This window comes from Eriocheir sinensis, chromosome 4, assembly GCF_024679095.1.
Source record: "Eriocheir sinensis breed Jianghai 21 chromosome 4, ASM2467909v1, whole genome shotgun sequence".
NCBI classification, from domain to species: domain Eukaryota; kingdom Metazoa; phylum Arthropoda; class Malacostraca; order Decapoda; family Varunidae; genus Eriocheir; species Eriocheir sinensis.
The window spans coordinates 16747006-16760972 of NC_066512.1; the positions used below are offsets into that span (position 1 = coordinate 16747006).

General features: G+C 42.9%; 1 protein-coding gene across 2 annotated transcripts in view; it reads right to left on the reverse strand.

Moving 5' to 3' along the window:
- Positions 1-589: 589 nt before the first annotated feature.
- LOC127009078 (TOX high mobility group box family member 3-like) overlaps positions 590-13967 on the reverse strand; it is a 146097-nt gene continuing 132719 nt past the window's right edge. For both annotated transcript variants that reach the window (XM_050881843.1, XM_050881832.1), the window contains exons 8-11: positions 6571-6787; positions 5847-6224; positions 5144-5589; positions 590-3005 (exon numbers count right to left, since the gene is read on the reverse strand). In XM_050881843.1, the coding sequence (XP_050737800.1) occupies positions 2930-3005; positions 5144-5589; positions 5847-6224; positions 6571-6787 (1117 nt within the window). In that variant the 3' untranslated portion in view covers positions 590-2929. The remainder of the gene's footprint in view (positions 3006-5143; positions 5590-5846; positions 6225-6570; positions 6788-13967) is intronic.

The window sequence follows — 13967 nt, forward strand, 5'->3', positions numbered from 1 at the left end:
ATTCACAAGAATCACTCCCGCCACCTCCTCATACCCTTGCACCTTGCCGCCGCTCCGCGCCCCGCCAGCCAAGGATGTCAAGTTGTCGTACTCCTCACATTGCATTTTCAGGATTCAGAGTTCTGACTCATAAATACTACACAAAACATCTCTAATTAACGATTTTAGCAATAAATATAAACGCATATCAATATTTGTGCGAGTGAGACTTTTTGGGGTCAATAATCTGGAAATATAAAATGCGGAGTACGACAATTTGAAACTGCTGTTCAGCTGGTCCCTTCCTGACAGGCGGCCAGGGAGAATGCAAATAAAGTAATGGTTATTTGATCTCTCATTCACGTATCTTTTACGTTAAATAAGCAAATAAAATGCCAACTATAAATGTAATGATAAACTCCAAAATATGTCATACCATAATATCATAAGGTTGCACAGCATGACCCAACCGGTGTTAAACAATCGTTACAGCGTCAACTTCCAAGGTCCCGGGAAGGTGTGCGTGTCTACGTAGATGCATGTAAATGACGATATAAAGCGTCCTCATAAATATATGGCTACCAGTAGAGGAAGGATCAAAATATATTAATCTTGATCTATCATTTAAGAAGTTTTCACATAAGACAAACACCAGTATATAGTTTTCAATGGTGTGTACATTCCATCAGTCTCCATGGATCCCTAAAGAGGAGTATGGTGTGCAGCATAGCTACCCAGTGTATCAAAAGTTCCCTTAGAAATACTAAGATCAAATAGTTACAAAAGTGTGTATAATGTTTATTATATTGTGAATACAGAAGTGAAAGAGAGCACACACAGGCATTGTACACATTAACACAACAACCTCAGGGATGAACCTTGAGAAAAAAAAAATGATTATGCAGTTTCATGGTTTTAGTGAAGCTTAAAGAACCATTAACTAATACATTAGTTTAAAGATATGAAACACTCCCTATGAGTTTGGAAAACATTATCCTTTGATACATAAAGTATTTCTGTTGGTCTGATTCTTGTTCTGGTTCACTCACGCTTGTTCAACAGCTGTTCTTTTGGAATCTGGGATCCAAATTGTTCAAACAATTGTTCACCTGCAAAATATTTTGTTCATTTTATGTATAAAACAATTTCATACAAAATACCATGAATAGACCACATAAAAAACTAAATCAACCTGTGGTGGAGCCTCTGCCTGTCTCATGAAGCACAGTATTTCATCAACATATTAGCTATATAAGAAGGGCAAACACTGACTTTATTCTAGGACCGAAGGATCTCCTATGACCTACAAGCATGGGTAAAACCTGATGTGAAGGCAGGTGTTTGTAAATTACCAACAATACATTACATTACATCTACACTCCATGTCCCTGAACTTTAGCAGTCTGTACACCAAATAATGTTTCGCTCCTTTGTAGTGCTTTGCATCAAGCTTCACCCAAGAGAAAATATTACTGAAAAAAAATAAATTTTGAAAATATATGCAAAACATGTCTCCTCTTGGTTGTATGCTGTAAACATAAAAAATGACAAGGTAGTAACTCCCAAGAGGGTCCGGCAGTCAGTCCTCCAAAAATTAGTCTTATGTACACTGAGGATTGAGCAAAGTGTCCCGCGACACCCCCAGCCGACCACCTCTTGTAGCGCTAATGAAGTACCTGGGACTGCCATGATAGTTGCGATGCATACATACGGCATGCAGGGATGGCTAACACAGGAGGGATTAACTTTGTCCTCGCCTCCTTGTTAAATGCTTTGGAAGGACTTGATACAAGTTTGACAACATGTCAGTTCTAGTGATGATTCCTTGCTAATCAAATAATAAGCCTCTGAACATATCTACTATGATACATGTACATACATACATACCAGACATAAGTATCAACTCATCATAATCACATTGAGGAGAAATTTCACCAATCACTTGTACATACTGTTGAAATATTTACAAATTATGTTGTAAATGCTTCTATATCTATAATAATTGTAATCATAGTTTTCTCTCTCCCTATCAAGAAAAATCAACACAAATATTTACAAACCAAACTCCCAAAGACATCTTGAATCTCTGGCATTACATAAGATTTATGATCAAAATATTGTTCCAAAGCCTGTGAAAGAGAGCACAGCATGTACCACAGTGACTGCCGATGTGAGCATGAGGTAACATAGCTGAGTGCAGCCCTTCACCCTGAATAGCCTCCTCCTCCTCCCGTACTGCACACTGTCTGCTTGGATACTATTAACAGATTTGGTCCCCGCCACTCATTCCTTGTGTTCAACTGTGATATACTCATCATCTGAAACTCAACTCATTTTCCACCTCTTTTTCTCTTCACCAGGACTCATCCTCCCTATAGAGTCAAATAGGAATATGAATCTTCTCAGAGCACAACTCTCCACTCACCGACCTCGCCAACACACATTCCGCACGGCCTCCTTCAGCGGTAATTTGATAATACACGAAATGCTCACTTTCACATCAACTTTGTTCTGGAACTCTCTCATCTTGGGTTCAGGAGAATAATAGGATCAGATAGGCATGAACATTACATCTGGAATTCTACAAAGAGCAAGGATAGATTGAACAGATAGAAAGATGCTGATATCTAAAACTCCAGCCCTGACAACAGCTTAGAAAATCCTGACTTTCATACAAGCACCCAGTTTGTCAACATCTTGGGAATGATGATGTACCGAGCCACAGCACACACAGCCTCCACCCACAGGACTGGTGGAAGCACACACACATCACCCCAACTTTTTGTCACCACCGAGAAACAAAGCACAGGTCCACATAATGCACTTATTTCTGTACCAGGTACGTGTCTTCATCAGTTGAACCCCTTCAGTTGACTGACTTGCTTGCTGACTGACTGATTGGACTGCTGGCTAGCTGGTCCCTCAGTGAGAGGTCATGTCCACTGAGGGTTTATTTAACAGGAGCAGGGTAGGTTGGATTCATTGGCTGGTGGTGGTTGCCGGCCACCCAGGTGCTGAAGACGTCTCTGTGGAGAGCAAGAGCATTTAGTACACAGCTGCAGCAAATACCAGACTGATGACATGTAGCTACAAGATGCACAATGATCATGGAAAGTCTTCTCTTGAAATAATGTTTTATAAATTGAAGTACAAATTATGTGAAAAGCAACAGAAAATTTATATTACTAGACATGACTGTACTATGGGGCATGGAAGGATGAGGAAACACTTAATTTCATCTATAAAACCTGAGTGCAAGAAAAGATCTGACAAACCATTTGTTGCCTTCAACACTGAAATGTCTGTCACTTTCATCCCTGTGGCAACCCTCCCGCCACAATGCTTTCCCTCTCAGAGGAGAGAAGGGTGAAGCACATGTGTCATGATTTTTCTTGCATAATTTAAAATTTGTAAACATAACTGGCTATACATTTAAATTACCTAATACTATATACATAATGTACACACATGCATGCAAGCAGTGAAAATATTTTAGAACAAATTCATATTTGAGGATAAAATGGTACACTGATTTAGGAAATACTGCAATAAAAACTTCACTTGTTCAAAAGATGGACCAAGTTTATGAAGCTGCTCATCTAATCTCATGAGGATAACAACCAAAACATGAAACTCCTTTGCATTGCAGTGAAACTCGGGAGAAAATCCACATAAACTGAGTGAACTTTTTGGGATGAAGGTTTTGTAGAACGATGGATCTCAGACATCCAGGAAGCAAAAAGTGAGCGTGCATGGGCGAGGGTGACATGCTGATGATGGCACAGTGGGGTGAACCGTGAGTCCTTAAGCCTTACTGTGGAAGAGGGCTTTGAGGTATTACTCATTGCAATAGGCAGTAAGAGTGTGGATGACACCAAATGGAGGGATGAATCTTTGGTTGTTGTTCCTTCTCCGTGGCACCAACACCAAGCAGGGAAAGGCAGACAGGTAAAAGAAGAGAAACACATTGAAGTTAAAAGAAATTCTAATAACGTTTGGGCAGCTTAAATTCATGTACATACAACTGAGGTGTGTCCAGAGCAAAAATAATCCTGTTAGCTGCTGCTAAACATTGAAAATTTATACGACTTATGAAGCATCATTTTGTTATGTTGATGGCTGTCATTGAGAAGGATAAAAAATGTGCCAATGCGCTCCCTGCACACTGTACAGAAAATTACTTATTTTCATCTCCCTGGCTGCCACGCTGCACGAGTGGTAAAGAATGCACAATGTAGAGAAAAGGACGGGTAAATTGATTCTGGCAAATTTGTTAATCAAAGTGGCAGCAGCATGTAACATTTAAAAAATTCATATCATTTTTGGCATGATTACCTTGTGAAGCGATATCAACGGTACGTCTTAACGGATACATTATGAGCATGAGGGAAGGAGAGTGATGGAAGGATTAAGACAGTCACGTCTAGGACTCCATGATCTACACAAGTGGTATGCAGTCCTGTTTTTAAGCTCCCATTACACCCTGCACTAATTGTAAGTCATATCTATAATGAAAATTGTAGTCTTACTGAAATGTATAAAATCTTTCTGGATTCTGACACACTAATAACTCAAATATGACTAGGAAGTTGAGAATGACATGTCAGCCAGTATAACCTAAATTCTGGATGGCATGCTATTGATTTCTATCCCTCTGAGCGAATCACTGAGTATATTTAGCATTTGGAAACTGCTTTGAAAGGCAAGGCTGCATTCATAGACTTCCTGAAGGACCAAATGTCAGAAGGCTGAGAATTCCTGACTGGCAAGTGATGGATTATGAACAGGTTTAGTGAGGAAGGATATTATTGTGGATATGTTTGAAAACTTATCATTACGGTAATCCATTTTCTAAGCAGGAAAGTTTTATTTGAGAGAAGGAAACCCTTGATCAAGAGAAAAATAAGCTCCAAAATATAAACAATGTGCAGCACAAACCATTCAAGACCTGAACCTAAGACTGCATCTTAGCAAAACCAACAACATTTCATTATAGTCTTTGATCTAGAGTCATACTGTCATTACAGTGTCTATGCATGTGTTAAAATGGCTACCCTTACATTATACATATAATAAAAAAAGGAAACTGCTTGCATGTGTTGTGTACACTTCCACACAAACCACCAGAGACCACAAACCCCAGCACGCCCAGCATGAGCCTCACCTGCAGTGTGAGACGACGCACTCGTTGGAGCAGTACTCATCCTCCCACTCAGGGTTGTGCACGGCAGGGTTGGTGCAGCCGGACCGGATGCAGTTGGGTCCAGAGTTTGGGCAACCCACGTGTGCTGGCTGGCCCATGCCCTGCTGTTGCCCTCCTGACCCCTGGCCGCTGGGCTGCTGCTGAGGCTGCTGGTGCTGAGGTGGTTGCTGTTGAGATGCCTGCTGTGGCTGCTGTCCATGCTGAGCCCCCTGCTGCTGCTGCTGCTGCTGTTGCCCTGCTTGTTGTTGTGGCTGTTGCTGCTGTTGAGTGGCAACCTGCTGCTGCTGCTGGGGGCTTTGTTGGGGCTGTGGCTGCTGCTGCTGCTGAGGCTGTTGTTGCTGTTGTTGTTGTGGACCACCGCCCGGAGAACTGGCCCCCACAGGACTCGTCATGGGCCCAGGTGCCTGCTAGAGGGGGGAAAAGCATAATTTTAGGGTAATTGCAGGAAGGTGTCATTGTGACTGGCACTGTCTACGTGATTCCAGACCTATGCTTGTAGAGGAGAGGGGAAAAATCCTTATCAGAGTACATGATTAAAATCTTGTTAGTCAGTTACTGCATATGCTGTTCATGCAGAGTGTACACAGCAAACTGTATCATCCAGCCAGACAGGGGAGTGAAGCTGAGCACAAGAGGGTGAGAGTTGGGGCCAAGAAGTAGGTACCTGAGTCATGTAGGGGGAGGTGGAAGGTACGTTGGTCATTTGCGTCAGGTGTGCCTGTGGTGTGGGTTGCTGGTGGGGACCCTGAGGGCCCTGCTGTGCCTGGGGGGCCATGCTTGCTGCTGACATGGGTGGCATTGAGCCATGAGGCATCATAGGTGGGCCTGAGGGAGGCATGGGCTGGGACATTGGTGGGTTCATCATGGGCGGGGGTGGGTCAGCCATAAGGGAGGAGAGGAGAGGAGACTTCTTTGCCAGTGGTGACATCTGTGTGGGCGACTGTACTTGTTGAAGCACAGGGGTACTGGTGGTTGGGGGGTATCCAAATCCTGGGGCAAACTGGCCATAGCCTGGGGCCCCAAACACCCCCTCACCCTCACCCTGCAACACAAGCCGAGGGTCACACCTCGCGCCACCAACAACAAGCTACTCACAACATCCTGACATGAAGCTGTGTTTGCCGCAAGCAGCCCGCGAGCATGCCATGACATTCAATCAATCCACAGCTCTTGTTACAAAGGAAAATAGCAAGTAGAACAAGTGAAGAATGAAGACAAGTGCAGGCTTAGGCAAATCATCTGATGCTTTTCTCTTGCACAAGTTAAGTCAATACAACATAGCGAGTATTAGATTCCTTTAGACTGAACAATCAGCAGCGTTAGTTTTGTTAATTCTGATACTTAAGCGAAAGATAAGGACTCACGTGGATGCCGTGGCTCTCACTCACCTTGGAGACAAGACTGGCACGGTAGGCAGCGAGGGCCTTGAGGTACTCCTTCTTGGCTGCTTCGGTCTTCTTCTTGTAAACGCTCTTGTGGTCGGCATCAAGGGAGTCCCACATGGAGGCCACGATCTTGGACACCTCGCCGAAGGATGCGTTGGGGTTGGATCCCTTGATGGCAGCCTGAGTGTCTCGGAAGAACAGGGCGTAGGCTGACACTGGCCTGGGGGAGGAGAGGAGACTAATTCATATATGCTTCCTTACTAATGAGACTTTCTATACAACAAAGAGAGGTCATTCTTTGCTGATTTATACCATAAGGTGCTTGCTATCATGTGTTTGAAGATACCCTAAACTTAACCTAACAAACCAAAACAAACACAATAGGTCTTGACTCAGAAAATTCATATATACTTCCTTACTAATGAGACTTTCTATACAACAAATTGAGGTCATTCTTTGTTGATTTATACCATAAGGTGCTGGCTATCATGTGTTTGAAGATACCCTAAACTTAACCTAACATATCCAAACAAAACCAAAACAAACACTACCAGGTCTTGACTCGGAAAATTCATATATGCTTCGTTACTAATAAGACTTTCTATACAACAAAGTGAGGTCATTCTTTGTTTGTTATGGATATTGTCGGATTATCAATGTAACACCAAGTCGTGAAAAGACAGAATGGAGTCGCTGAGTGTGAAAACATTGCATTATTACCCTCAAAAATACCTCAAGACTTGGCAATAATAAAAAAAACATGGGATGAATATTTTGTTAATCCTCGTATGAATAGTAAGTGAAAGTTTTAATATATATTCCTCGGAGATGTTTTTTCGTACCCTTTTCTTGCTGTAGTATACGTATTCTAATGCTTAACCCTCGCAGGGAAGGAGAAAAAACGCAGTAATTTTTCTTGTATTGTGTTTTCTCGGGTTAAGATAGTATTGGGGCGCTTTGGGTATCGCTCGGCGCCGGCCTTTTTCACTCAGGGCCGCGCGTGGGCGAGGCGCCGCTCGGGGCTGGGAGGGGATGAAAAGAGGAGGAAAAGTCGTCATTTTTCTTCCTCCGCGAGTCCTTTGTGACGTGGGCCAGAATTAGATTAGTCCCCACTTTCCCGAGCGGGGTTACTTTAATTGAATTTTAAGCCATAAAATTGTAAATGTGCCCCTTAGATATATTTAAGACGGAAAAGTTTGTAAGCCATAAGAAATAATAGAGAGGAACTTTGCTGTGGTGTGATGGCATCCTCGGAAAAAAGTAATAAAACCTGCTCTAGAGACTTGACTTGAGACACCTACGACTTTTTTCTCCCCTCCCACAAAAAAATGATTCGGAATAAAATCCTATTACGAATTGGATTTTTTCGCTTAAGTGATGACTTACATTTCCACTATTGATCATTTGTTTTATTATTATTTTTTAGCAATTCCTGTTTAAGATTTTGAGAGAGGAAACGTTGTCTTCCTCTACATCGTAACCAGACTGAAAACCATCACTCATTTCCAGCATTGGTCGTAAGTCAGGTCTCCACGCCAAAGTTGCTCGTAACCTGTAATTGCTGGGGAAGTTCTTTCTTGCGGGAAGAAGAGGAATCAGAGGGAGAGATTTTGCCGGGCGCAACCATATTAAAGGTTACTCTGATTCACTTGTATCATAGCAGGGGAGGGCATCAACTGCGTCAATGCGTCGATGGGGATGATTCACTAAGTCTTGTGCTCATCTTCGGCCTTTACCAGACCAGGCAGCAACACGCGTCAGGGGCCAGCACCGGGGCATGGCGAGGCAGCATTTTTAAAATTTTCTTTACGGTAGAGGAAGCAGCTCAAGGGAAAAAAAAAGGCCGTTAGCACTGCTCCTATAGAAGAAAGTAGAGAGGAATGGTCAAAGGAGAGGTCAATTTCGGATGGAGAGGATTGCAATGATGTTTATTTGATGTGCACTAACCGCACATATATTTGTCATTTCTAAAACTGCAAAACTCCACGCAAGAAACCTGCGTTTGTTTACTATCAGCCCTCAGTGAAAATCAAGTGAAAAAAAAAAAGAGCAGAAACGGTCAACAAAATAAATATGTAATCTATTTTCGTATCACCATTCATTACTCTCCTATTACATGACTAACTTAAGAGACGAAGTAAACTTAACTAAAAGCACAAAGTACTTTAAAGTCGGGGAGTTTTCGTGGTATGAGCAAATATGGCATAGGAATACGACATTCATGGTTAGCGCAAAATTCGTCGCGCGTGGAGGGCCGCCTGCAGCGCCGCGCCACCTCCAAACAACAACTTGAGGGCCGGAGTGAGCGGTGACAAATCAGCCATAAATCAGCGTGGACGCGGCCCGGGCCACTCCAAATGGGTCCCGAGCATCACCTGACCGCCGCCTCATTGCTCCGACGCGCGTGTCCTGACCAATGACCCGCCAGCACGCACCTTTCAATTCGCTCCATTATGTTGCGAGTTAATTTCCTTACGAGTTCAGCGACTGTCAATACATGTGTGAATTTAAGGATTTAAGGGGAAAGAAGCATAAGTAATGACACGTATGAAGGGTAAACTTATTCAATACCACGATATTTAGAGGGTGAACTTCATAATACACTTTTAACCTTTCCATTATGAGTTAATATAGAAGTTCGGCGACTGTCAATTTATTTGCGCGAAGACGAAACAAATCACAAATACCAACACATCTGACGGCTAAGCACTAAATAACAAGGCATTTAACGAGTGAATTTCATATATATATCAACAGTTTTTCTCGCTTACAATTCACTCCAACGCCTCGATATGTTCATTTCCTTACGAGATCGGTGACTGTTAACACCTATGAGCACTTAAAGGAGGAAAAAAAAAAAGGACAAATACAACATATCGACACCGTTCTACGCGAATTCTACCTCTCTTCTGGTCTTTCCTTCTCTATTCTTTCGTTCGGAGTAGCATTTAGCGGGTCTTGTTGTTGCTATTTATATTGTTTTCCCCTTGAGCTGCCTGCTGTAAAGAAAATATATATATATCTGAAGGTAAACGATAAGCTGGTGACGTGGGTGAAGGAGGGAGAGGGAGGAGGCACGGCGGCGGTGGTGGTGGTGGCTATGGCGTCTTGCGAGCTAATCTCCGCCGCTGCCCGACACATGCTAATCATAACACGGGGCAATAAGATGATAAATGGTTCCTCCGGCGATGGCAGAGTTTCCTTTTATTGCAGCTTTACGCCCTCCTACCACCGCTGCAAGGACGAAGGGGGTGGGGTGGGGGTGGGGGGTAGTGATGGTGATGAGGGGGGTGGGATGGAGGGGGGTAGTGAAGAGGGGTCATGGTAGTGGAGGTGGTGGAGGTTGTGTGTGGGGAGCAGTGACCCTTCAATCTCTCTCTCTCTCTCTCTCTCTCTCTCTCTCTCTCTCTCTCTCTCTCTCTCTCTCTCTCTCTCTCTCTCTCTCTCTCTCTCTCTCTCTCTCTCTAACCCCACACGAACAACCTCCTCCCTCCCCATTCTCCCCTCCCTCCCCTTCACCTCATACTCAAAGAATCTCCCCCTTCGCCCCCATCCCCCCCCCCTTACTTCAAACAAAGAAGTGTGATACAGAAGAGAAAATTCAAGGGGAGTGGCGGGGGGGAGGGGAGGGTTTTAAGCAAGTACTTCTCTTCTCTTTTCTTTTTTTTCTCTTCACTCTTTCTCACTCTTTCTCTTCACCTTTTAAAATTATCCGTGAATACAGTGCAGGAAATGTCATGGTAAATCCGTAATCGTTAGTGAAATGGCGTGTATGTGTGTGTGTGTGTGTGTGTGTGTGTGTGTGTGTGTGTGTGTGTGTGTGTGTGTGTGTGTGTGTGTATGTGTGTGTGTGTGTGTGTGTGTACTGAAATGATGTAAAAAACCGTTAACTCTATATCTTTTACAGGCTATCATTACCACACACACACATACACACACACACACACACACACACACACACACACACACACACACAAACGCAATACAATAACCTACACAATATTAGAAAGAATAAAATATGTAGCATTCTTCTCCTCATTCCTCCTCCTCCTCCTCCTCCTCCTCTTCTTCCTCTTTCTCTCTCCCTTCCTCCACCCCCCCCCCCCTTCCCCTCTCTCCTCCTCTCTGGAAGTCACATTTGAAACATTATTATCCTCGCCTATTATAATAAAGCAATATAATATTTCACCCGAAAGAACACCAACTATTCGCTCAGGAGAACCGGAAGATTTCGTTCACTTAGATATAGAGTGCGCCCCCCCCCCCCCTCGCCCCCTCTTCCCCTCGTCGCCCCCCTTTTCCTCCGTTCCCTCCTTTTTCCTACTCTCATACTTCCCTTTCTTCTCTTTCTCCTCCGTATCATTTTCTTTCATATATGTTTCCTTTTTTATTTTATTTTTCTCTCCTTCCTTCTCTTCCTCCTCCTTGTCATCATTTTCTTTTACATATATTTCCTTTTTTTGATTCTCTTCTCTTCTTTCTTTCTCTTCCTCCTCCTTATCACCATTTTCTTTTTCCTATATTTCCCGTTTTTTTATTCTCTTCTTCTCTTCTTTCTTTCTGTTCCTCCTCCTTATCATTTTCTTTTTCGTATATTTCCCGTTTTTTTATTCTCTTCTACTCTTCTTTCTTTCTCTTCCTCCTTGTCATCATTTTCTTACATATATTTTTTTTTTATTCTCTTCTCTTCCTCCTTCTTATCATCCTTTTCTTTCACATATATTTCCTTTTTTATTCTCTTCTATTCCCTTCTATTCCTCCTCTTCATTTCCTTACTCATATGCTCCTTTTCTCCTTCTTTATCTTCCTCTTCTCCTTTTCAACCTTAGTTCCTATTCTAATCTTCCAAATATTTTTCATGCTGTTTATTCTCCTTCCATTCTCGTTCCTTATACTTATCCCCTGCTTCCCCTCTTCATCCCTGTTCTGTTCTTCCTCTGTTCTTTCACCCTTTTATTCTTTCGTTCAACTTTTATTCATTCATTCATTCATTCGTTTCTTCTTAGTAATCTTTCTTTTTTATACTGTCAACTCATTCCCCTCTATCTCTTTCTCCCTACTTCTATCTTCATCCATTCCCATCTGTTTCCTTCTAATCACCCCTCTCTCTCTCTCTCTCTCTCTCTCTCTCTCTCTCTCTCGCCCCCCTACCCCCCATACACTCCCCCCCTCTCTTCCTACACTCACCTCTCACCGAGTAACACTATTGATTTCTGATCTTGCTTTGAACGTGCCACCTGCATTTAAGGTACTGTTCGGCTCCACACGGCTCGGCTCAGCTCGGGGCTCCAACACCTGCCGCGAGGGAGCCGAGATCCTGCTACCTGTGCCCTTAACTCTTCTTCCTTTCTTCCTTATGCCCTTCCGTCTTCCTCCTTTGTTTTTTATTCTCTTCTTTCTCTTCTTCTCATAACTTCTTCTTTCCTTTACTTTCCATTCCTTCTTCTTCCTTCCTTTCTTATCCCACCGCCTCTTCTTCTTTCCCTTCCTTTCTCCTCCTTTTTCTTCCCTTTCTCTTCCTTATGCCCTCCCCTCTTCCTCCTTCGCTTCTTATTCTCTTTTTTCTGTTCTTCTCATCCCGACTTCCTCCTTTCCTTCCCATTCCTTCTTCTTCCTTTCTTATTCCTTCGCCTCTTCCTCTTTCCCTTCCTTTCTCCTTTTATTCCTTCCCTTCCCATCCACTGTTCCTCTTTCCCTTCCTTTCTCTATTCACTCTTTCCTCCCTTTCCCGTTCTCTCTTCTCCCTTCTTCCTCTTTCCCTTCGCATTCCTTCTCCTTCCTTCTCATCTTATTTCCTCTTTCTCCCTTCCTTCTCATCCCATCCACTCCTCTCTTTCTCCCTTCCCATTCACTCTTCCTTCTTTTCTTTCCCATCCCATCTCCTCTTCCTCCTTCCCTTCCTATTCCCTCTTCTTCCTATCCTCTCTTCTTCCTCCTTTCCTTCCCATTCTTTTTTCTTCTCTATACTTAAACTGCAATGATGTGGTGTTAGATGCTGTTGATGTTGTTGTTGTTTCTCCTCCTCCTCTTACAACTATTACCGAGAGAGAGAGAGAGAGAGAGAGAGAGAGAGAGAGAGAGAGAGAGAGAGAGAGAGAGAGAGTGAGAGACTTGTCCCACTTTCATCCTTTCTGGAGTCTTCATTGCTCTTCATACATTCCGCGTTCATTTTCATCTTGCTTCGTCACATTCCACTTCCATTAATTCGTGCTCTCTCTCTCTCTCTCTCTCTCTCTCTCTCTCTCTCTCTCTCTCTCTCTCTCTCTCTCTCTCTCATTCGCCTATTCCTTTTCCATTCTATTTTCTCACCCAATACAAAGAAACACATACATACATACATACATACATACAAATACGAAAAATAAAACAGACATATAACAAACTTCACTTCGACGAAACGAGGCTTTCTTTTGTCGTCCGTCGCGTCTCAGAGTGAAGTCCGCATTTTAATAATTTCGAATAATCTCTTTAGGGCGAAGGAAAGGAAAAAAAAATGTCGATGATAAAATGGAAAACGGCAAATTGTCACTGAAATAAGAGACGGCAGCGACTCGGGGAAAGAAAACGAGTCTATGTAGGTGCCAGCGAGGAGGGAGGGAGGGAGAGAGGGAGCAAGCGAGCGAGCCTTGAGTCGGGGCGAACGAAACTCTACGGGACGGGAGCGAAACGTTACGAACTCTTCATTACCAGGACGATAAGAGCGCGGAAAAAAAGGTATACAAAAGAAGAGTCGGAATCGGGAGGAAACTGGATCCTAATCTTCTCTTGAGGAAAAAAAATGATGAGGAAAGAAGGACATGGGAAAAAAATGAAAAGGAAAATGATGTGTGCCTTAACAAGCGGGCGGTGAGTATTGATGTTATAGTTCATTGGCAGGTATACATACATACATACATACATATATACACGGAAGAAGAAAGCGTGTCTGCCAATCATACATATTCAAATCATACATAAGCTCTTAGATAACTCAATTTCTACATATGCTTTACTTGCAAGGATAATGAAAAAATATCAGCAAAGAGGAAAATAATATAAGAAAGAGGAAATAAAAAGAAAATGGTTGCAATGAATAAAACTACTCAGGGAAAAACAAATTGATAAAGTTTTGTGTCTCGTCGTATTGAATATAGAACACTTTTTCTAAGGTTCCTCCTTGTTTGAAATTTGGTGCAACTTTTAATTGCTTCCCTTTCTCTTTCTCTTTGGGTATATATAAGAAGTAGAAAGGGATGAAGAGGAGGATACGGAGGAGGAGGAGGAGGAGGAGACGGAGAAGATGAAGAAGACGAAGAAGAAGGAGGAGGAGGAGGAGGAGGAAGGGGAGGAGGACGAGAGGAAGACGAGAAAGAAGAAGATTGTGAAGAAGAAAGGAGGAGGAGTAAGAGGAGGAGGAGATG